General features: G+C 40.4%; 1 protein-coding gene across 7 annotated transcripts in view; it reads right to left on the minus strand.

Moving 5' to 3' along the window:
* Nucleotides 1-25,469, minus strand: part of LOC121647553 (suppressor of tumorigenicity 7 protein homolog) — a 70,576-nt gene that overhangs the window by 34,444 nt on the left and 10,663 nt on the right. For 4 of the 7 annotated variants that reach the window (XM_041997078.1, XM_041997076.1, XM_041997081.1 and 1 more), the window contains exon 2: nucleotides 18,191-18,226. The exons of 1 other annotated variant lie outside the window; for it this stretch is intronic. In XM_041997078.1, the coding sequence (XP_041853012.1) occupies nucleotides 18,191-18,212 (22 nt within the window). In that variant the 5' untranslated portion in view covers nucleotides 18,213-18,226. Of the gene's footprint in view, nucleotides 1-217; nucleotides 339-18,190; nucleotides 18,227-22,195; nucleotides 22,303-25,469 lie in introns of those variants that run through there. 2 more of the 7 variants (XM_041997077.1, XM_041997080.1) reach the window with 2 other exon arrangements.

Raw genomic sequence — 25,469 nt, forward strand, 5'->3', positions numbered from 1 at the left:
AGCAGCAACACACACACACAAACACACAGGATCAGCACGCCACTGCCCACGCACTGAGCAAACGGTCTACTTCATGAATATCAATAGAAAACGTACAGAACCACCTGCTGTATGCAGGATAATGGCCATTTTTTTCAGGGTACAAGATCAGAAACACAACTGCTTTACAATTCCTGACTATACACAGCTGCCCAACAAATGAAGCCAAACTACTTACCCTCCATCCCACTGAAACATCCACCAGAGCTACCAACACACTAACGTGGCTTTTCCAGCATGGGAAAAAGAAAAAAAGTCTAAAAAGAAGAGGTTTCCACCAAAAATCAAGACAATGTTTCCCCACCAGCTGCTCAGATCCATACAGAGAACTACACTGAAGCTAGTCGGCTTTCATAGAGCACATTTATTAGTGAGGGCCGCTGGTCTGGGCTCTTTTTCTTAACCGGCTGCTGTATGTGAGTGACAGGAGGCCAATTCAATTGTTAGCTAGCTCTGCCTCTCTCTCTCTTTCTCTCTCTCACTCACTCGCTCGAGTAACCCAGCTGAATATGTACATTGGGGGGGGGCATGTAGATACCAGTCCAGCCAATCAATAGCATGGATTTTAATGAAGTGGGATGGATGTGTGTGTGTCTTAGTCTCCTCCTGAAGAGGTAACCATGACAACTCTTAAATTACACTAAGGGAGAAAAGATGAAGGTGTCAGTACAATTTTGGAGATAAAAAAGACACTTTTTCAGTGCAATGATACCTGTAGTACAATTATTTTTATTTATCCTGAGAACCACATCACTACATTCACCCAGATAGCTTCAACAGAGATTAGGAAGAAAGAAAGAAAGTAAAGAAAGAAGTGATTAAATCTAATGAACTTCTGGAAATACAACACTTCTCTTTCTTGTATGACAATACCACGGAGGACGCCCAGGGAAATTAAAAGGCTGACAAGGTTAGCTGCAGCTCTACATTCGCATTTGAACGCAATGATGATAAATGCGGCTGTTGCCTCTATGAGATGCCACTGAGCCGATTCAATTAGCACTGTGTTTCCTTGCTGATTACTCTTCTTGGTAAATGTTCAAACAGCCTTAACTGACTGCCATGTACTAAACTCCTCTTCTGGAAGACATGAACGGTAATAATACTGAATTCTGAGGATATGAAAAGCACTCAGGAGTTAAAGAAGTCAGAAGTATAAGTCTAGTCATGACTGATTTTACCAAATAAAGCAAATTAAATTCGGATGTCGATGCTCCCAGCTATTCTCCAGCTTAAACATACACAACAATAGTGATGGAGTAAAAATAGCAGTCAAGATTTCCACATAATTTCTGTTATTTCTTTCTCTTTGAAACAAAGAAATGGCTTGTAAAATCTCAAGCTCTGCTTTTGTTGCAACTCTTCTAGGACCACTTTCATCCTCTCCACACAGCCAGGCCAATATCAGCTCGGTATCATAAAAATGGATTACTTATTTATGCTATTCATGTTTTACATGAAAATCATGATTGCCACAGAACCTAATTTTTAAGTAAATAACCTCAAACCAAATAATTTCTATTAAAAACAATTTTGTGAATTTTTTCCACAAAAGGACAGTGGCTGGTCATCCTGGACAATAAAACTTTGTTATTGCAGTGGCTTTCTGGCTTTCTGGCATTCTTTTGAGGTTTCCCTCACGTTTTTTAAAAGCATTTGCCAGTGTTTGTTGTTGCTGCAGTTTGTTGCACTTCTTTTTAAGGAAACAAACTCTTCATACGCTATTACATGATGGTTACCAAAAGGCTTTATAAGATTGCTGGGGTTATATTTGGCAGCATTTGTGCAACCTCTGAAACTTCAGTCCTGCATATTAGGCATATTGCTGTTTTACTAGCATGATCTTTTAACGAGTAATGACACCAAATTGCTAACATAATGCTAATGCTACATGTTAGCACAACAGTGACTAACATGCATTTGCTTCTCTGCCCTACTAACTCAAAACAAGATTGCATAAACCAGTGTGTCTGTGTGTGCGATTCCAATCCCCTTACTTTGGCAGGATTGGTGAGTTTTTTCTATGTTAATATCGGTATTGGCTCAACTCTACTTGAAACTAGTACTGATGGCCGAATCATTTAACAAAAAGCCTTAGATCTGTTTAAAGAATCTGAATACAAGTCTGTGGAGGGGAATACAGACCATTACGGACTACAAACCCCCACCGCAGACCTGTAATGGCAACACCTCGCTGTTGAATGAGCTGAACAACTTCTTTGCTTGCTTTGAGGCACACAACAGCACGCCTGCACACAAGACCCCACCCCCTCCTGTCCTCCCCCCCCTCCTTGGACCCCTTTCAGTTTGCATATCGGCCCAACCTCTCGTCTGATGATGCCATCTCCATTGCCCTGCACTCTACCCTCACTCACCTGGACTCAAAAAACTCATACGCCAGAATGCTGTTTATTGATTTTAGCTCAGCATTCAACACAATCATCCCCCAACAGCTCGTTCCAAAACTGGACAGGCTGGGGCTGAACACCTCGCTGTGCAACTGGGTGTTGGACTTCCTGACCGGGAGACGACAGGCAGTACGGGTCGGCTGCAACACATCCAGGACCATCACTCTGAACACGGGGGCCCCTCAAGGATGTGTGCCGAGCCCCCTCCTCTTCACCCTGCTGACCCACGACTGCACCCCTCTGCACAGCTCAAACCTCTTCATCAAGTTTGCGGACGACAAGACCGTTGTGGGTCTCATCAGTAATGGGGATGAGACAAACTACCAGGGCGAGGTGAACCGCTTGGCCTTGTGGTTCTCACCCAACAATCTCTCTCTGAAAGTTGAGAAGACAAAAGAGATTGTTGTGGACTTCAGGAGAGTCCACTCCCAACATGCTCCTCTGACCATCAACGGTGCTGCTGTGGAGAGGGTGAGCAGCACTAAATTCTTGGGTGTACACATGTCAGAGTACCTCTCCTGGACCAACAACACAACAGCACTGACCAAGAAAGCCCATCAACGCCTCTACTTCCTCCGCAAGCTGAGAAGAGCTAGAGCCCCGGCCCCCATCATGCAGACCTTCTACAGAGGTACTGTGGAGAGCATCCTGTCCAGCTCCATCACAGTGTGGTACGGCTTCTGCACCGCGTCCTGCCACAAGACCTCCAGCGCATTGTGAGAACAGCCAAAAAGATCATCGGTGCCCTTCTCCCCTCCCTCTACGACATCTACTGCACCCGCCTCACCCGCAAAGCTCTCGGCATCGCTGGTGACCCCACCCACCCGTCACACAGCCTCCTCAGTCTGCTGCCTTCAGGGAGGAGAATGCGGAGTCTCAGCGCCAGGACCAGCAGACTGAAGGACAGCTTCTTCCACCAGGCTGTCAGGATGCTAAACTCTCTGCATTATTGTCTGCACCTTGGGTCTGAGTGAAACGCAATTTCGATCCTCTGTATGTCTTGTACATATAGCAGATTTGACAAATAAAGTGACTTTGACTTTGAAATGAATGTCTATGAGAAAAAAAACAGCCTCTTTACACAGGTTATACAGCTGATAGTGAACACATTTCCTAATCTCAGTTTTAATTATTTTTGTTTTAAAATGTGTTGTACTGAACCAATACGGGTCCATGAGTAAAACTCTTAACCCCCAACTGCTCACCATGCGCTGGAATGTGGCAGCCCACTGCTCCTAGCAACTAGGATGGGTTAAATGCAGAGAAACAATTTCCCCACTGTGGGACTAATAAGGGATTATTATTATTATCATTATTACTAGGTACCATGGGTTTATGGTAAAGTCTTTCTGAATCTCCTGTGGATTTAGTATCACAGGTCAAGATCAAATAAATGAGATTAAAGTTTCTTTCATGGGATATGAGGCAACGTGCTTTACTGGAGATGTTTTATCTACAATGAGCCTCATTTTTTGGCTCACTCAAACCTCCAGCTCTATATGAGCTAAAAAGACAAAAATAGCAGAAGTCAGCAGTTACCACAGAAACCTGATCGCCCTGCCGTTTTGCAGTTCTTATGGGGGTTACCACAGCAACAGTGACAGCTGGTTGCCGCCAGAAAGCTTTCATCAAATGGCCATCTTCAGTGAGCACCTTATCCTACTCTTGTGGAGCAAACAAAGCCCATTAGGAGCTTATTGTTGCAAAGATGTGATCTCATCTGGCAAGAGGCTAAATAATATCCATCTTTAAACTTTTAAACTAACCATTATCACCACTGATTGAATAGCACATGATGTTGGAGAGATAATGAATAAGGTATGGCCCAAAGCAATCCTGCAATCACAACCTCCTTCTGTTTGCCAGCAATATTTTCCTGCACTCAGGCTTATCAGGATGCACGCTGTTCAAAGTGCAACCTGCTATATATTTAGTGACGTATGCAGAATGTGTGGATTAAACTATGTGGACCAGCTTCCCTCTTCATTTCACTGGAGGCACCTGTAGAATTTTAAAGGTCCCATATTATGCAAAATTCACTTTTTAATGGTTTTGGAACAGTCATACTGGTCCCCCCGCATGTGTAGGAGACCCGTAAGTGTGAAACTCTTTCAGGCGCTCTCTCTCCCCCCTGCTCCACCTCTAGGGAAGTAAGCGCTGAATTGAGCGAGTTTGAAAGCCTGTACGTTAAGACGTCATAAGGGACAATAACCACTCCCCACAGAGCGATGGACCCGTCTACCGGCTCTCAAAGCCCGCCCTCTAAAAATCACCTAGCGCCCAGTGTTTTTCCCTCTTCGGCAACCCTCGTTAGCGGACATGGCTAAGCGACAGAAGCACTGTTCTGTTTGTGGCTGCATAAATGAACACGAAAACGTTTTTTTACTTCCATCCACTGAACCCACGAGGACTGAGTGGATTAATTTTATTTTTGGAGGAAATGTACCCGGAAAACTTCCAAAGGTTTTGCATGTCTGTGGCCAGCATTTCAAAGAGGACTGTTTCCACAACATGGGGGCATGGAAAGCAGGCTTCGCCAACCGTTTGAAGCTGAAGCCAGGTTCAATACCAACTGTCCGTGACACAGCTGGAGAGGTAAGAGCTGGCAGTTATTTTATCGTTTCGGCCTTATTAGTCTGATAGCTTGAAAATATATTAGCACTGTTGTAAATGTAGCCAAGTCACTGTTTCTACTGTTTGTATCCGGTGCCATTGTGCATCAGATTGATGAGCGTAGCTAGCTGTGTTCTCCGTGCGTCGCGGTTTGGGTCGGTAATGGGGGCTTCAGGAATGGGTTCCGGTGTTCCGGCGTTTGTTTATCCTTCACTACGCTGTAATCAGCGTCTAGTTACCGCTAAGGCCTAACCTGTCAATCACCTCATGACGGGCGATGCGATGGGCGGAGCCAACAGCTGAGCTGCTCCACCAGGGTTCCGCCCACCATAAACGGCACATTTCTGAAGCTGCTAAAAAGAGGGAGGTGAAGAGAAGCCGCTGCACTCAAACTGAGGGTCGATTTGTCCATACCATGGCGGAAATATTTCATTTAGATATTAATGAATGGTCTCAGATTGGGAATAAAGTGTATAATATGGGACCTTTAAGATAAAAAAAAAAAAGAAAAATTACACACATACATATATATATATATATATATATATATATAAAGGGGTGGGACATTAACGTGTTAATTACAATTGATTAATTGATTACAAAAAAATTAATTGCAGTTTGCGTACCAGACAACGCGGAACATTTGTTAGTGTGTGGTTTCCGGTACGTCGATAACAGTGCCGCATAGGACTGGGCAATATGGCCTAAAAATAAAATCTTTTCTTTCTTTTCTTTTACAAAACATAAATAAACTTATTTAAAAGCATTTATTTGTTTATATAGATGAATGCCAGCAAAAGTAAAGTGTATAATGGCATAGCTTTTCCACCATATAAATGACTTCATATCTTACATAGAAATATGAGACACAATGCATCTGTTATCTCTTTCCATCTGGATCCTTATCATACAGGATCCACTGCAGAAATAATTCCCCTGATGAAGGTTGTCTCTTAACTTGGGTTTGTGGGTTAAGATGACTTCTGCATCTCAGAGAGCAGCATTTCACACTGCAGTTATACGCACAGTTAAATCCCAGGCCTGAGTGGTCACTTCACTGTAAATCTGTCAGACAAACACCGTTCTGGTGTGGAGGGAGGGCTAAGTCTGCTGCTAACTAACTAACTATGGAAAAAAATCCAGATTTTCATCACAATAAATCTCCAGAAATGGAAAATTCGATTTATCGATTAATCGCCCAGCCCTAGTGCCGCACCACGGTAGTGAGAACACACACAGACACATACGCACACACACAGTCATTTCCGTCTGAGGACAGAGTGCACATGTCGGAAAACACTTCAACCAAAAAATAGGAGACTTTTCTAAATTCTCTCAGGCGTTATTACGTAATAACGTATTAATTAATGCTATGGCCAGAAATTGAAGAAAACCTTTTATTTAATTTTTGTATTGATTTGATTTTCTCGTCATATTTATTTTAATTAAGGTATATTCAGCTTGTTATATTTTATCTTGTGATGACATGGCAGTGGCGTGGCGTGGCGTAGTGGTACAATGGTCGTCTTGTAACCTGAGGGTTGCCGGTTCGATCTTCAGCCCGGTGAACTCATGTCGAGGTGTCTCTGAGCAAAACATCTAACCCCAAATTGCTTCGGTTGTGTTTGAGCGCCTTGCATGGCAGCTTCTGTCATCAGTGTGTGAATGTGATGTGTATTGTGAAGTGCTTTTGTTAAAAGCGCTAAATAAATACAGACCGTATTTTTTACCACATTACCAGCTAATGCCATTACTGGTGATATCATCTATTTTTCGTTGTGATTGTTTAAAGTCAGAATTTAGTGCCGCAGCAGCAAATGCAGTGGATGCAACAAAGTTTGTTGCAATATATAAATATGTATCTGTTACTGACTTTTGTACAATTACGGCTCAGTTGCATTTCAGTCACAAGATCTTCAAAGGAAAAGGAAAAAAACGCATCCGATTAATTGATTGATTACATTGGCAGATAAATCAATAATTAAAATAATCGATAGCTGCAGCCCTACACTCAACTCACACTCAAACAAATGTCTGATAGAAGAGCAAAGTGGTTCCCAAAAGATCCATGATCAAAAGAAATGAACGAAATGATAATGGAAAGGACTGCTACAGATACCCTGCCCTTTGCAGTGGTGGAGGGTGAGGATTTTGAAAGATTACCAGCCAAGGCAGAAAACCAGTATACTTCTAAAAGCCAAAAGTCTCACTCAGCTGATGCATGAAATGTACTCACAAGTTGCAAGAAGAGTAAAGGAACTTCTGTCTGTGGAAAATGCAGGGAAAAGCATTGCCTTTACCACAGACTGTTGGTCTGGATCAACTGAGATTCTCATGAACTGCACATTTCATCGACAAGAGAGTCCAAATTGTGCTGAATGTAAAGGCCATGTTTGTGTCTTACACAGCGAAACCTTCCTGACCTTACTGAAAGAATGAAACACTGATAGCAGCACATTCACCTGGTGCTGAGGGACAGCGGTGCAAACATGATCAAAGGAATGAAACTTGCAGAGATGCCTGGCCTGAGCTGTACTGCACATACTCTTTAGCTAGTGAAGACTGATGACCTCACCTTCCAGAAGATGGTGGGGGACATACAGTGGTCCCTCGCTATAACGTGGCTCGTCAATTTTGCATGCTTTTTTTTTTTTTATTACAGCGCATTATGTTCTGCGTCCTGCAATTTCATTCTATTGTACTGGACTTATTTTTCTATGAAGGTTAAATCTTTAGGGTGTTTCAACATGAGAGAAAAGTGTGAAAATGTTAAGGTCTGTCTGAGAAAAGTGCATAAAGTGTGTAGTGAGGGGTTTTACAGCCTTTAAACATCTATAATAATTGTAAAAAATAAAGCGGACTACTTCGTGGATTTCGCCTATTGCGGGTTATTTTTAGAACGTAACTCCTGTGATTAACAAGGGACCACTGTACTGGCCAAAACCTTGACCACTCAGATGTAGCACAGCAGCGAATGATGGTTGGTGTTCCTCACCATTCCATCATCCAACCAGGTGGAATTCAACACTTCATATGCTTTCCAGGATAATGGATCAAAAGAGAGCACAAGCAGAGACAATACCAGCAGAAAGTGTTAGTGATAACAATGGTGAGGGAGACCTAAAAAAAAAACCAAGGGTGTAGGAGGACCATAGACTCTATATTAAAGGTGGACGGAGCCTCCATGACGTCAACCGTAGGTTTCTGAAGAGCTGAATTTAAGCTCATTGGGTGGTTCCCACCGTCGCCATCTTGGCAGCGTCACGCATGTTATCATTCCCGGGAAATCCAAAAATGGTGGAGCTGAAGGTGGGGTGGATGATTGACACCCATCAAACTTCACGCTGCCTGTAGCTAAGAGCTGACCAAGCTAACCAGGAGCTAACAGTAGCTAACCAGCTAACAGAGATAGGCGGGCTAAAGCTAAGGCGCACTGTTAGCCAGCTAAAAACCGCTGTTATGATGCACTCTTCCTTCTTGCCGCGGTTATTGGATACGTGTCAATCAAAAGGACACGCCCTAATTATGCCGAGTTTCAAGATTTAGTGTTTATGACACCAAGCTTGCTTCAACAAGCCAAAAAAGGCACATGAGGGGGTCCTTGAAGGGCTGGAGCAGTAGTTGAGGGAGGATATGATAGGAAGAAAAAAAGGAAACCCACTGGAGTGATTGAAGCTTAACGACAGTCGTTTCAATCGATTGTCAGGCCTGGCCAGGAAGTACCTCTGCTCTCCACCTTCCTCTGTGCCGAGTGAGAGGGTGTTCAGCCTTATTGCTAATATTTACAAGGAAAGGCGTAGCTCCCTCAAAGGAGAGAAGTTGTGCTTCTCTGCAATCTGCCTCTGTTGAAGCGGCTGTATTAAGAGTTTTCTCAAGAGTTTTATTTTAGAATTGTTCACATGTTGCTTTCCCCATACAAGTTACCTCGTGTTTACATTTTAAAGTTGTCCTGCTTGCCCTATAATCTATCCATTTGATTTGCAGCAATAAGGGTTAAGGCTAAAGGGCAAATGTTTCAAGATTTTTTTATTAACTTTTATAGATTTACACTTAGGTCAATTAAAAAAAAATAGTTATTTACTTTTTGATCAGAGATTTAATGCAACTTTGTACACAATTTTGTATTTGACAGTTTTTTCTTCTTGAAAATTGCACAAAAATACTACAGTACTAGTATTAAAATACTAATAGTAAAATAAGAATCTTATTTTACTATTGAAAATATGTTGATTTCCTCACACATATTACCTCATGTTTAAAACAAGTTAAAGTTGTTCCACCTGCACTAAAACTGATTGCACTAGGACTGAAAGGCAGATGTGACAAGACAGAGTTCATAATTCATCTATACATTTACATTTTAAATAAAGTTATTTTATTTTGCTGAAAACTACTGCAGATTTGCACATTACTTTGCACTTGAAAGTTGTAGAGAAGAATAAAAAGGCTTGTAAATAGAATGTTACCTTAAAGTGTTTTTGTTGATTTCCTCTTACAATTACCTGTTTAAAACTTTTTTTTTACAACTGTACTTTCACCTACCTCTAATTTGCAACAACAAAAGGTACAAGACTTATTTCACAACTCATTAATAGAATGACTATTGTTTTAAGCTTATATAAGTTTCCAGGTTTAATCATTGTGTTTTTGTACTTGAAAATTCCTCTCCGTTGTAAAGTTAAACAAATACTAAGGACAAAGTATTGTAAAACAGTCACATGTTCTGCCTGTCATTCATATCCTTGAATTATCACTAATTAAACTAATTTGGGTTTGGCTCATATTCAGTAGGGATGAGACTCGATTAAAAACGTTATCTACAAAAGCACAAGCACAAACACTGATGTAAGCGAAGGATAAGCAACCAAACCGTTCTCTAATGGTTTTACCTTTACCAGTTATACCAGTTTGTATAACTTTGAACTAAAAGATTAACCAACGATGATCTTTTAAAGGCCAATACAAAAAAAAAGAGTTCTGAGAAGTTAAAAACTGACAAGTAGTTAATCATCAAACATCAACAATATTCAACTGAAAACTCACGCTCCAATAAAAGTACACAGTTAAAACAAATGGGCTAATTTATTTATGATAAAACTGATACCTTGATGAGACCTCATCAAGTACACTTCCTCTTCTAAAACATGATGATAACATCCAACATGAAGGGGGCTATGGGACACTTTAACTGACCTTTCCATGAATTGAGTGCACTTTCTGTGTTGTGTGTAATTAGATGACTTACACTTCATGCTCTGTAAGTACGATATGGTGTGTGAAGAACAGTGAAAGTCATTCATCAACTAAATGTTTGTGCCAACTGTGCTGTTAGCCACATGAGGGCACAGCTTCATCTCTTCAAGTTGCAGTGACAAAAAGAACCGAGAAAAAGTTCAAGAAGCATTTTATCTGCAGCTGTACACAAAGAAATTCATGACACTGACAGTAAAACTAGCAAAAATGTCTGCATTTGCAAATAAGTGTGTTAAACAGTTGTTTAGGTTAGTAAGCATCCCAGCAAGCAAAGCAATTACAAAGAAACGGCTTATTCCAGAAGCACCAAGCAAATAATATATGAGTTTTTGCTATGGAAAGAAAAACCTTGCCTTTGAGCTTCAAGTAACAAAATTCAAAAGACTTTGGGAGAGGCAGGACATGTATATAGCACCAAGTGTCACTTTGTATATATATATTTTCTCTCTCTCTCTTTGCTTTGGTTGTTTTTGTAATTTCAGTCTTCTTCACCACTAACAGCCCTTGACCGCTCCCTGGTCGGTTCTATTGCAGTAAGCAAGTAAGTCGGTAAGTAAACAAATAAATAAATACTGCAAACAGGAATCACCAAGTTGTACTTGAGGAAAAACATCCTATATAAAATCGCAATGTGATTCTCAATAAATAAATTTATATTAAAAAACTAAACTAAACTTAAAGGGAAAGTACTGTGTGATAGTCCTACAGATCACAGATTTCTGCTCTTCTAAAAGAATTTGGCATCAATTGATCAACAGACCTGAGGCAGCAAAATGGACTGAAGTCAGAGGTGCATTTAATTTATCTGTCAGGCGCTGGTTTGAACCCAGCCAAGTTTCTGTAATAAGCTTTTCCTTCCCCTCTCCCCCACTGTCACTATTTGTTTTGTAGTAATGATAAGCTTTAAATTACTTTAAAAGTAAAAATCAATACACTCTCAAGCAGAAATAGAATGGTGTACCACAAGAAGAAAAACTGTGTTGATCAAATGTAGGATTATTGTGGAACTAGTGAACTGTCACATTCTTCCTCGTAGTCTTCATCAATGTGAGATGCATCACATATATGCATGGCTGGAAAAGAAATGTGAGTAAACAAAGTGTGTGTGTGAATCATTGAGTTTAGCTTTTAACAGAGCACCATCCAGCCTGCGGTAGATGAGTAAGAATGTGAAACAGATCTTCATATAAAAAGTGATGTTAAATATCAGCATGTGATTCAGCATACTGATTTGTAGCCGTATCAGCTCTAACTTCACTTTCATTTTCTCTTCCGGCTGACACAAAACTTCACTGTTCTACTGCAGACAGACAGGACTACCGTCCCTTTCCTCAGTGGCTGCGGAACAGTAGCTGGAACGAACTTATTCATTTAGAGCAACAACAAGGGGAACCAGTACAAATTGAGACTATGCAACAAATTATTTGCATGTGTTTGGTCACTTTACATTTTAGGAAACAGCGAGATGGAGCAAGAATCTCTGCCATATCATGCACATCTTGTGCAAGTGACCAATGGGAGAGTTTATTAGAGCTTTTCTCATATTACGACATGTTCATCATCTATGTTCAGGAAACAGTTTCTGTCATGTTAATTAACCTACGCTGTATTCACCAACACAAATGAGCATGGATAGTTTGCTGACTCAACCACGGATGAAGAGCAGCAGGTCTGATTGGCCTCAATCGGAATAAATTTTCTATCCAATCAAGAGGGGTGGTTTAAACCTTTTGAAGAAAAAGTTCAGCTCATAATCTCTGTCCAGACCTCCATCCGTCTGATCCCCCTTCAGCATGAAGCCGGTGATCTTTTTCATTCCTGACCACACATTCCTCACGTTGTTCCGCTGGAGCTGACTTCTCCTTCCCTGAAGGCTTTTTTTATGTTTAGCAGCTTTTTCAGGTCAATGGTGATCCAGGGTTTGTTGCTGGGGAAGCATCTCACTGTTCTTGTTGGGACGATGCTGTCCACACAGAAGTTGATATAATCTGTCACACACTCAGTCATGGCATTAATGTCATCTCCATGTGGCTCACGGAGGACATTCCAGTCTGTGGCCTCAAAGCACCCAATCAGAACATCCTCAGCTTCTCTAGACGAGGTTTTAATAGTCTGTGTGATGACTTGTAGGTGGAGGTGGCAAGAACCAGATAATGGCCTGATAATCCAAAAGAAGGTGGAGCAGATCACAAAGATGAACGTCACGGTGCCATCAAAACCAGTCAGGACAGAATTTTAAGGCTGGAAGTTTTTGCAGTGTTGTTTTACAGTCAGCCTCAGCACTGTGTCGTCTGCTTTGTGCTAATGCATAAAAAAAAAGTTTCAACTTTCAAAAAGTCAGTCGAGAGCTCCGTTTATTCAAAACATCTCATCCCTGTCAGTCATTTATCCCTCACTGTGTTAAAATGGTATGAGGTGCTTTGCTTGGTATGGAGATGGAAATTCTGGTATTGTGACAATCCCAGTCACAGTAAGAAAACTCAGTAACTCTTGGCTGACAACTTTGCATTAATGAGGTGTTCATCTCCATTTCTGAACTAACCCATTTCCATTTATATAAAAGTTTACTTCTAACCCACCTAAGGATTTAAGAGCAATCTGATCCCCTCATGGCTTCCCACTCACTACTGACTAGCAACCAAGTCATGCTCAGGTTATATCTATATATAAGAACTGTAGTAGAAGTATATGAACGGTCTATATCTTCAGACTACTTTTATGGGTCAGCAATACTTTGTTTTTTCTCTGTATGTACTGTAGAGGACATAAATGTGTTTCCTCTGGCTTTTTACTCCCACTCCCATCTGCCCATTAAGGAAAAAGAGGAATCGAGTCCAGCCAGTTTGGTGCCAGAAAGCAATTCAGAACATTTCAGTACAACCCTAAAAAATGAATCCCAACACAAAGGGGCTGAACTGAGGTGGCAAAAAGCTGCAATTTGTGTCTGCTTGTGCAGTATGGACTGCTAACAATAAGACATCTCAAATCATTATCATAAAATTCTTTTCTGGGTGAAGAAAACTCTTAATACAACTCATCTGTGTCTAGAACTGGGATGAGATAGGACATACATCAAAGTCTAGCATAAAAAATGCCTTCATGATTGCAAATGCACAAAGTTCATGTCAAGATGCAAACCACAACTGACACTACGAAACAAAAAAGCCTGATCAGCCTTTGATAGACCTAAGTTCTGAGACAGGACATTGTGTACACATCAAGTCAAGATTAGCCTTGATTACAGAGATGGGATAGAAGGTCTTTAGGAAGCATAACAATCTGTTAAACATTTTAAAGTCAGTGTTCGTGAACTAGTATCATTACTACACTTAACCAACAGCTGATTGAGGCGCTGAGATGGTAGGAAAATGTCATTCTGCCACAGACGAAGTTTCACGTTAAATATGAAATAACCAGGTCGCTAGTTCATTGCACATGAAGAAAGACTTACACCACCTCTCCCACCCTCCTCCACTCTGTCACCTCTTTTTACGTGAATCACAACATATGTCTCAGTACAATTTTTTGTCAAGTAACCCAAGAGACAGTTCTAATTTACAGCTCTGAGTGCTAACTGCACTTTTATTAAGGCTCAGCAGCACATGTGCATTAAAACAGTTGACTGAAATTAAAGTCGCTGGATATTAAATTAAATGCTTGTAAAACAAAATTAATGAAAAATACTTTTTAATGACCATAACAAAAATACAGTTGTGCAAAACGCAAAATGATACTTTTAACTGAAAACAATATCTTGATATTAGGGCTGCAACTAATGACTATTCTGATAGTCGATTAGTCACCGACTATTAAAACGACTAGTCGACCAATCGGATTATGTATCTCATGATTATTATATATGGATCTTATTTCACTTTCAGCTTTGAAATTTTGCATAAGGTTGCTAAGTCCGACGTGCCTCCTCTTTAAATGTTCGAGCATTGCAGACGTACTTCCGTGGTACACAAGGTTCGCTTTACAAATCTCACATGTATTTAATTTATTTTGTAAGTTTAACATTAAGTTTTCTCAGACTTTTGACGTCCTCTGCTATCGTTTTGTTCCCTGGTCGGTCGCCATATGTTCCTCCTGGCGGACTTTATTGTGCATGTGCAACTCTCAGCAGAGATAAGAAAACAAGACGATGTCACACTCTGTTTTTTTTTTTTGTTTGTTTGTTTTTCGCTGACAATAGTCGACGGGTAAATTCGTTGTCAACTATTTTATTTTAGACTATTTTCGACAATGTCAACTAATCGTTGCAGCCCTAGTTTATACCATATTTTACTAAAAACCAGACAGTCTGATGTTATTTATTCGATTTACATAATGGCATGTCATAGCTGCTCTCTGTGTTTGTGACAGATTTCCGCCTTGAAGCAACATGCATGGACATACAGGTGGTAAGACTTCCGTCAGAAGAGAGCCTGTCGGAAATACGTAACCAGCTAAATACCAGACAATTTACAAAAGGAGTTTTTTAAAGCTCCCAGGGAGGTGAAGATGGAAAAACACTCGCTCCAGCGAGGAGCAGCCGAAGTATTTCTCCTGCTCAGGTGTTAAACTGAAAACCTGATCACTGCAACACAGAGACCCGAACAAGTTGAATATACAATCATTGTATTCATTTTTGAGCCGTATTACGACTTAAAATGGGTCCATTATTCTTTGTAGGTTTTATTATCATCAACACATTATCTGAGATCTGAACTTAAAGAACATTTAGAGTGACTTCACTGAATGAAACAATTTTCATCCGGACATTTAAAAAATTTAACTTTTCTGTTCTGAGTACTTTTAATCACTGCATTTAGGTTATTTATGGAAAACTAGTCTGCTATTATGTTTGAAAATGTGACGTGACTTCACTGCTAAGTGTAGCTGTCCCATGATGTTTAAATTATTTAGTCATTATCACGTGTGTCATATTCACACTGTAATGGGTAGGTTACCTGTTACAGCTAGAGTTCATGAATACATGACTCAGGAGAGCTGACTTTAAGGTTGATATGTACATCCTGTCTATTTACCCTGTATTTAAGTTACACGTATTGAAAGTGATCAAATATTATTAATCTGCTTTGCTTTATCCATCCGTTCATGATAGTCTGATGGACTAAATTAATGGACTTCGTGGACGCGTGGGTTGCCTCCGCGTCGTCCATTAATTTATGATAATGGACACCTCGTCGAGCATTATCCCCAACATAAATGGTCACAAATAGTCTGGCACTTATGTTACTGTTACAGCCCGACTCACGTTCTAGTATTTTGTGACAAAGTAAGACTAGGACAGACAGGACATAATGACAGTTGCTGAAGACAGAGAGTAATGTTCATCATTTTAACTTTTAAGCTGTTAGCTAACGCTATGCTAAGTTGGTATAACCACGGCAATGTTATTACTAACATAGACAGGGGTTACTTAAACTAGGTTAGCACAACTTTAGCAATGCAATGTAAAAGAAAAGCATGACTGACAGAACAAAGCACGGTTCACTATCATACATGGCAAACCGAGTTAAACTGAAACTAAAGGCATGTTGAGTCAATTTCACAACTTTGTTATTAACGTATCTGTCGTCAAGTGCCGCTCTGCCCACAGCGGCATTGAGGATTGAATGGAGTCAGAGCTCCATCTAGTGGACAAATGGTGCAATTACATCATTCTGCACGACTCAAACACTTTAAATTTACTGTTTTATAACAAATTAAGAATATATCGGCGTTTAATCAGCAAAACTCTGGCCGATTATAAATATTTTAAAAGGGCTATAATCAGCCACTTTAATCAGCTGGCTGATCAATCGCTCGGGCTCTAACCACAACTATGAACATTTGAGAGCCAAGCAACCAACAAAAGGTCCATCAGCAAATCATCAGTCAATAGCCACGTTTAAATGGACACAAATATTCAGATTGAAAGCCTGATTACAAATAAAAACACATATGTAAACATACTAATCCAATCAGACTGATTTGGATAAAAAATTAATTCTGATCTAGACAGCTGGATTATGGTTGTTTTGACTAGCTTTGCCACCAAATGAAATAAGTTTGATGTTAGGTGTAAAGAGCAAATATGAGAGATTTAAATCCTATCAAGAAAAAGCATCAGGACAAGACTGAAGAAACTGATGATACTGAAGTATTGAAAAGCTAATCCTCACCACAGATCCATAAACATTGCTTACAAAGTTGTACGTAACTGGTATGTTATTACAAACTCAACTAAATAAAGCACAGAGATGCTCTGCAGATGTGAATGTTTTTATAGTTGTTTTTTTATGAAAATATGATAGGAGCAGTTGGCAGAGAAACAAACTGCTGAAAACTCTGTAAATGTGCTTTCCCATGGCTACTAATACTGACTTTTTTGTTCCAGCATATATATAAAAAAAAAACAATCAGAATTATTAATAAGTTAGTATGTTCAATTACTTTTGGTGTAATTTGTAAACACAATAACAGCTAATATCTACACTTGAGTTACGTTTGTTGTGGTATAAAAAAGCACAATAAAAGTGTCACTGTTCAAATACTCATGGTCCTGGTCATATATAAAACAGTTTACATTTAAGCTAAATGGAAAATTATAATATATAGACTAAACAGAGGCAATAAATAATCTCATGCTTCCATCTACTTGATAACATATTTCTCTTATCAAATTAGTCTAAGTTTAAGAAGTAATACACACCAGACACAGCTGCAGTACAGGTTGTGTGTCCTCCCCGTGGACATGCAATCTGCTCAGTGGTTGATGTCAAAAACCGGTGGACAATTACACAACCAAAAAGCTTTCCCTCAGAAAGCTGTACCAATGAAGCAGCCTATAAAAGAGGCTCCACTTGCATTTCAGTGAATTAAAAGAGGCTTAGAACACCTAGAAGAGCTCCAAGTCACCTAAGATCTTAACATTTATTTTTCATTTAAGGTGCCTTTAAAGATCATAGAATTGGTCCAAAACATGTCCTAAACTGTTGGAGTGATGCACTGTGAGGTTTTCATTGGTCCAACAGCCATGATGCTAACACACACCACAGTTTGTCCTGCTGCCAAGGTGCATGCGAGCTCTGATCTGACATCAAACAGAATAAGTTACTTCTGGCTCTGACTGTTAACCCACGACACAATCAATTACATCAGCCCCAAACTTCTTTAAAACATCAAGTTGGTATTGATCAGAGTCAGAGGGTTTAATGTGAGGCTGGGGTGGAGAGGAATTCAACTGAGGATATCAGCTCCCCTCCAGAGCAACTCTGAATCTTCTGATGGAGGTCAGGGGCTGGATTTACCCCCCCAGTAGACAAATGTGTGCACACATATGCAGCAATAGTGTGCTTTATTTGCTTCAGAGTGGGAATGTGAGGCTCGCGCTCTACAGCAATCTGACTGAGCTGGAAAAAGCGCACAGAAGAAGGCTGATGCTTCTGGAAATGTTGCAAAGCTGCCAAAAGCATCCATCTTCTGCCATGCTCACTATTGTAAACATGCACAAGAACAGAATCGCAAACTAAACACCCAAGCTTTCTGAAATTATTGCATATGCACGCTCAGACACATAATAAGACAGAGAGAGAGAACACAAGGCAGGCGGCAAGCTCAGCATGCCCAGCTAGCTTGTTGTGCCGACCCTCCGTGCTAAAATGGTAGATCCCAGATTTCTCCCAATGCAATCTGCCACCAGCAACCATGGAGGCAAAACAGGAAGAAAAGGCAAGCAGAGGAGAGATGGAGGAACAGAGGAAATCTAGCAATTTCCTTTCCCTCCCCCCCCCCTCTCTCTCCTTCTCTGAGAAAACATACACATTCATTTAAAGGTACACAAACATGTACAAACAGAGAGGAGATGGGAGGATGGTGGTGATACTTACATGAGGACTCTGTGCCGAACATGGCTGGGCCAGGAGCTGTGATGGAGAGAGGAGGAGGAGAAGGAGGAAAGAGAGGAGAGAGAAGGGGTTGGTAGGGGGAGGGAGAAAGAGAGAGAAAGAGAGGGGAGGTTGATGAGCAGGCAGCTACACAGCGGGGGTCATCAAACCAACACAATGCAGCCAGCCGGCCGTCGCTGCCTCCCAGACGGCCAGATGCCCCAGCTCCGTTATCCGTCACTGCTTTGAAAGCTCTCCTCTAAAAACGCTCAGCGAGTCCAGCCGCCAAATACAAGAGGCCTTTTGGAGAACTAGTTCAATAACTAAATAAAAAGCCAGTACAAATCCAGACATGTAGATGTGGTTGTGGCTAGCTACTGCATCTCTCTGCTTTCTGCGGTCTGTATTCTCCTACTCATCCTCTCCGCTCTGTCACTCCCTCACTTCTCATCCCACTGTAGAATTTACTAATGAAAACAGAGAGCGAAGGAGGGGGAGCGAGAGTCTTTACTGGAGACAGGAGAGGAATGGCGGTAGGCGGGGGGGGGGTTTGTGAAAAACCAAAAATCTGATGAGGAGCTACTGCCACTGCAGCCGCTATAAGACAATAGCTATGCAAGCAGTGAGTGACGTAAAGATTTGGGGGGGGGGGACCAGGGGAAAGAAGGGGTTAGAAAAGCAAAAGGCAGGGGACACATGAAGAAAGAGGTAGAGTAAGAGGTCAGAGAATGCCAAGAAGAGTTGGGGAAAAAAAGAGAGAGCAACATAGGGAAGAAGAGAAAGCAAAGGTGATTTAAAAAAAAAAAAAAGATGGTTTGATAGAGGGAGGGAAAACACACATAAATGCCCCTCCTCACCAGAAGAAGCTGTGAGGGGGGCAGGGGGCTGCAGTCTGTCAGTTCGACTGTGTGGAGCAGAGCGCTGGAGACTGCTGTGTTTACATGCTGTTAATACATCACACACATACACATACCTGGCCACCAGTGAGCCCAAAAACAACATGTCTGCCCTAAACACATTATCTTCATCAGAAAACATCACCTGACAATCAAAAATAAGGGGTCACTGTCACATTTACTCATCTAAACTTGTTCTTTTAGTAATGGTTTTACAGTACGCAAAGATTTAAATGTCACAAGAAAACGCATGAAACTGAGGTGTCATTTAAATCTGTTTTTAAAACAAAGGAAAACCGCATGAACATTTCCACCATGGGTTAAAGCTGCGTCATCAGAACGAGCACTACTGATTCAACATATGTATGGACTGCCATTTTATTTATAATTAAATATTTGTGTGATTTTTTATTATCACATTTATCTATTTATTCATTCATTTAACAACACTTAATTTATAATGGTATTTCTATGTATATGAAACTTTTATTTTTTAGTACCACATATTTTATTGGACTTTTATTTTGCAGTCCCATTTTCATTTAGCTTTATTTATTTGGGGTTCTTATATTCAAAGGAAGGGACGTGGCTATCGGTCTGGGTTTGGCTGCAGTGCAGTGAACTGTGAACCTGCACCCAGAGTCCTCAAGCCCGACTGACCAACACAGCAAAGTCTTCCTACAAGTAGACCCTCTTTGGTCCAATCGAGTGTCATCAAGAATCAACTGGGTTCCTGAGGGACGACAAACGATGCGTAAGGATGTAGCGGGCAGTGAGGAGGCCATTGGTAAAATCCAACAAATGGCAGCTGACCCCTTGGCATTTTGTTTGGTTTTAAATTTGTGTTAATTATGTACTTATTTTTGAGTGTTTGTACTTAATTTTCATTTGTCTTGTTATTTCTTATTCAAATAAGTTCTATAAATAAAACTTAAAATGATTAAACCGTCCTCTGCTTGTGGTGAACCCACAACAGTTAAATGAAATACTTGGTATGAAGCCTTAAATGCATTAACCTGTAATGCTGCACCTGTGCACACTTGTGCAAACTGAGCCCATTATGAGCCACCAAATGGAAACAGTCTGTACGACACCCTGTTAACCCAAGTTAAAAAATGGACAGTGCGCAAACAAATGTAACTACAAGTTTCTTATGACTATGTATACATATATGAGGTTGATGATCTTTTTTGTACTTTATATTTTACATCTGAGCTAAATTTCAATGGTTAGAATAGTTTATAACACGTTTATTTAAAAGCCTAACTAATTAACTGGTCATCAACTTCTAGCAAATAAATAAAAACACCAAACCGCACCTTGTATTCCGTTTGAGCTGGAAATTCACAATCTGTGTGTGAAGCTTCAGCCATCACATGCTTCACTGGGGCAGATGAAGAACAACCCAGTGAAAAGGCTGTTTAATCTAATTCATACATCTGAAGACATAAGTGGCAGCACAGCATTTTGATAGAAGTCTTCTTAGAGGTAACCTAATTTAGTAACTGAATAAACTCACTGGACATCTTGTGGCACAAAGTTCCCCATTCATTTTAAACGTTATACTTTGAGTCTATTTTCCAACATTTGAAATGTACAACTAGTACGCAAGTGTCTCCTGAGGACAGAAGATGCAGCTGCTAACGTACTGCCGGAGTGAGTCTTAAACGTAAAGAACATGTAATTAGCTAATTCAGACTCCTTTTTAAGTCAAAGCTTGTTATAGTCGCAAATGGCCGCTTGCTTGCCAAATTCTCTCTGCCACAAAGACAATTAGGATGTAAATCCACGGCCATAACAGCGATGAAGTCCCAAAGAATAGAGGTGTTAATTGAGTCTGATACTCTGAATTGAAACAATGGTGTCTTTCAATTAATGCTTCTCTAAAAACAGTGCTCCTTGTTGCCTTTCTTCTGGACAACTGCATTCAGGAGCAATTTATTCCTGAACAATGGACACCTCACCCCACCCCCGCTTCAATGCAAAGTACCACCCCAAAAAAGCATCTCTTCCTGGTTGCTAAGCAACTGAAAATAAGCAGGAGAGGAGTGTTGCCATCCTTTGGTAGGAAGGAAATAGAGGGACAAGCATAGGGAAGGATGAGGGTTTATCTTGGAAAGCCTAGCTGAGTTACTCCAGGACAGCTTTGAGTCTGGACAGGAGCAAAATATAACACAATCATGAAAAAAAGAAAAACATTTAGATCTGATGGCTGAAAATGTACATTTTTAAATATCTATGTGCCATTTTTAACTCATGTTAAATATTTATGTACACTTCTATGGTTTTGCAGAAATAAAATAAATAAATAAAATAAATCATTGAGTTCTTAAGTCTTCAACAAGGTAAATCCATCTTACGATTAACAATGACTTTCGTACTGCTTCTGCAGGAGTTAAGAGGGTAAGCAAATGTCAGGGGCCTCATTTATAAAGCTGGCGTACGTACAACATCCAGCGTACCCTAAATATAGCCCACTATTGGGATTTATAAAAACAAAACTCGGCCAAAGAATGTCCCTCCCTCCACGGTAACTCTGACCCTGCCGTATACACAAAATCTGGAAAAACGGGAATCTGCTACACCAACAGCACAAGAATAAAACCAAACAGATGATGTGAAATGGAATAGAACTTTATTGTCATTGCAACAAAAAAATACAAATGTGAGACATTGGTGCAAATTCAAATATTAGCTTTAATATACAACATGTAATGTTAAAGGTATTTGCAAAACCTAATAAAGAATCATATGTATATGATATTGATACTCCTAGGAGTCTACGTGCACTGCTCACACACACAAATCAGGATTTGCAAGAGAAACAGAGATGTACGTTATTAATAAAGAACCTCAACCACTAACACGTCATTGTGAAACAAAACTTACACGTTATAAAATCCATTCACACTAAATAATAAGGCAGACAGCAAAGATGTTTACAAGTCCTTTGTTGCAAATCCAAGTCAAGTCTCAAGTCTTTGACCTCAAGTCCAAGTCAAGTCGCAAGTCTTATGGCTCAAGTCCAAGTCACTTTTAGTTGGAACAAGTAATCTGCGATGCAACGCCTGTTGTCTGGTCTGTATACGAGGAGTTTAAAATCCGTACTCACCCTTTCTCTGCCAGCATTCAGTAACAGCACTGATCTGTAGCTTAAACTGACAAATACTCTGTCCCTCTCCTCGGGATGATTTCTTTGCTTTACTGAATTTGGAAAACCTGGAGATAAACATGGAAATTTATTTAGATTAGTAAATATGATCTAATATAACTTATCCAAGAATTATTAACCCATCAAAAATCCATCTGGACCCACAGACATTTGAAATACTAATACTACAATTCATAGCATTTTGTTTTTCCTGAATGTATGGAGGAGGGCCAATATGCTGGACTTTAGTGCAGGATCACCAACTGTCCTGCAGGTTTTAGACGTTTCCTTGCTGCAACACACTTGATCCACGTGACAGCTTGTTGTCAAGTTCTGCACAAACTAATAATAACTCATTAATCGTTTTACTGCAGCAGGTAAAAATGTAAAATCTGCAGAACAGTGACTTAAAAAAAAAAAAAAACATGACATGAGTACAGAAAATATTAATTTTAAACTTTTTAAAACTGAATAAAAATCTCAGTATTTAAAATATTTAGATCCAGTACTTGCTGACCCAATAAGTATTTCTTACATTCGTAAATCAGAAGCTGTGCTTTTCTAAAAAACATACCCAGCAAAAACCTCGTTGTTTACAGTCGGTCTGATCCCAGTTCAATGTGATCATGGTAAAGTCTGCTGTTTATGGAATCTGTTCAGTAAACGGCTCGTTCTTCTGAACACATTCTTCTTCTGACCGAGAGAAAGTGTAGAAATATGATACATATAGGACACATATGCAGTCCTTAGGTAATAAGGTGGTAATAAATTTATAAAATTAATAATAATAATAATAATAATAATAATCTACACCACCCAAGACCATTGGTGGCAGGTGGCAAGCCTGTTGAGTGCTAGTCCAAGTTGAGTCTCAAGTCATTATTCAGAAAATTGACTGATGTTTGGATATAAAAAGACGCACAATGGCTTATCTGGCACTGCTGGACGATATGGCACATGGGTGTCTCTGGAGTGAGTGGATTTTCAGAGACCAGTGAGAGGCTCACGAGGCGTTTCCGACTGCCATGTGCTGTGCTGTACAAAGACACACCAGCAGGAACCACGCCGTGCCAGTCCCTCTGCAAGTGCTGACAATACTGGGTTTTCCAGCAAGTGGCACCTTCCGGAGGAAATGACTGACAAGCCGGGGATATCACAGCCAACCTTCAGCCCTATTATGTCTGATGTGTTAGATGGCATCATTGTTTTGTCACAACGGTGTATTAACTGTCCTACACTGGGGGTAAACAGACAAGCAAAACAATGCAGTTTGTAGCAATGTCCAGTTTCCCCAATGTAATCAGCACGACTGAAAAGAAAATACTTTAGTTCCAGAGGGAAAGTGCAAATTGGAAAATAAATCTGCTGTCCAAAAGTATTTTTATTTTTTAAATGTCCAAATCAAGTGTGAGGCAAACATGTTGCTAACTGATGTAGTGGCTGGTTGGCCTGGGTCCACCCATGACTCATTTATTTTAAGACAGAGTGGGGCACAGACTTGAGGCTGGAGTATCTAGAAGTGATGCAGTTCTTATGAAATACACAAGTTTTTTTCTTTTTATGTTCCAATGTCCCAATTTCTGTCAAGATGGTCTTTTTTTTCCCCCTTCAACTCCATGACCACCTTGTTAACAACGTTGATTGTGTCTCTCTTTGCAGGACTTCCTCCGAGGACACAGCTGCTACGTTGCTGTGGGGTCTCTGCTTTCACCCTGTGCAGCACCGCTGACCCAGCTGGAAAACCCGGGAACTAAAAAGAGATATTATTTAACACTAAATAAATGGGTGCCAATCCCAGTTTTGTCTGTACATGTTCATTTTATAACTTAAAAGGAATGAATTACTTGCATTATCCGGTGCCTCTGACACGGCGTTGACAACATCTGTCACCTGCTGACATCCCTCTGCCTTTCTGGCACTGGTAATGCAGATGCTGTCCCACCAGATAAAACCTTTCAACATTTTGCAACGTGGTCTATCAGGATCTCAGTCTTGCATTCTGAAACAATCAGCTTCTTCACTCTTTTACCCTCCTGAACCATCATGGAAATGACATACAGTAGATGAATATTTATCAGAGGTGTTCACTTGAGCTTTTATAGCCGCCATATGGGCGAGGCATGGCGTTCCCTCACGTGAGCCGACTTCAGAGTTGATTCTGATTTATTAACGGAAACAGTCGTGGGACATGCGTGTGCACTCTTATAAATCTTGAAGTTTTCATGAGCCGCATTTCCTTTTTTCCCTACATAGACCACCTGTAGTCTGCTTTGCTACGCACAGAATTTGGGGTGGGAGGTATGGAATATAGTGGGGGAACAGACTTCACAGGGCTCAATAACAAGTTTGGCTTGATTAAAAGGGCTGACACATAGTTTAAGTTTGAAAAGTTGCATCTAAACAAGGAGCAAAACCTCTGGAATAATGTGTTTAAGACAGATGAAATTTTTGGAGATTTTAGCCATCATCCACAGCATGAGATTTAGAGAGCTACTAAAGCATATCTGCACAAACACCTCATAACAGCTGCGTAGTACGGTGGTGGGGGACTGATGATTTGGGCATGCTCTGCAGCCAAAGGATCTGGGCGTTTTTCAAGCTATAGAATTGTCCAGAAAATCCTCCCTTCACCAAAATATCCATAAGTCACATGCAAGTTATCTGTCCAAAAAATCTTGGCTGAAACTGGGATGTTCGATATGACAGAGATTCCAAGCCCAGCAACACATCTACAACAGAATGAATAAGAACAAGTAAAGTGTTGTAATGGTCCAGATCTTAACACAATTAAAATGCTGTAGTGGGAATCAGGAAAGAAAAGTCTCCATGGGTCGCAATGTCTAACCACTTTTGCAATTAGCCATTGCCTGTCTGAGCCAATCAGAATCCAGGAATAAACTAGAAGCACTCAGAGAGCACAGACCTCCTCCAAGCCATTGTAATGTTGATTTATTTATATTTTGCCAATGATTGTGAGCATTATTTATGAGTTAGAAGCTCTAATGGCAAAATTATCCCTATCTCGCCATAGAAAAGAATCCTTTAAAAAAATACCAGGATCCAGGTGGTGATCTGGATCACCCCTAAAATCTGATAACTTGTTCCTTATTCCATTTCTGAGATTTCCTGAAAATTTAATCAAAATCAGTCCATGACTATTTGAGTTATGTTGCTAACAGACAGACCAATGCCACCGAAAACATGGCTTCCATCTTGGCTGATGTAATAGTTACTG

Source organism: Melanotaenia boesemani, chromosome 10 (genome assembly GCF_017639745.1).
Source record: "Melanotaenia boesemani isolate fMelBoe1 chromosome 10, fMelBoe1.pri, whole genome shotgun sequence".
NCBI lineage: Eukaryota > Metazoa > Chordata > Actinopteri > Atheriniformes > Melanotaeniidae > Melanotaenia > Melanotaenia boesemani.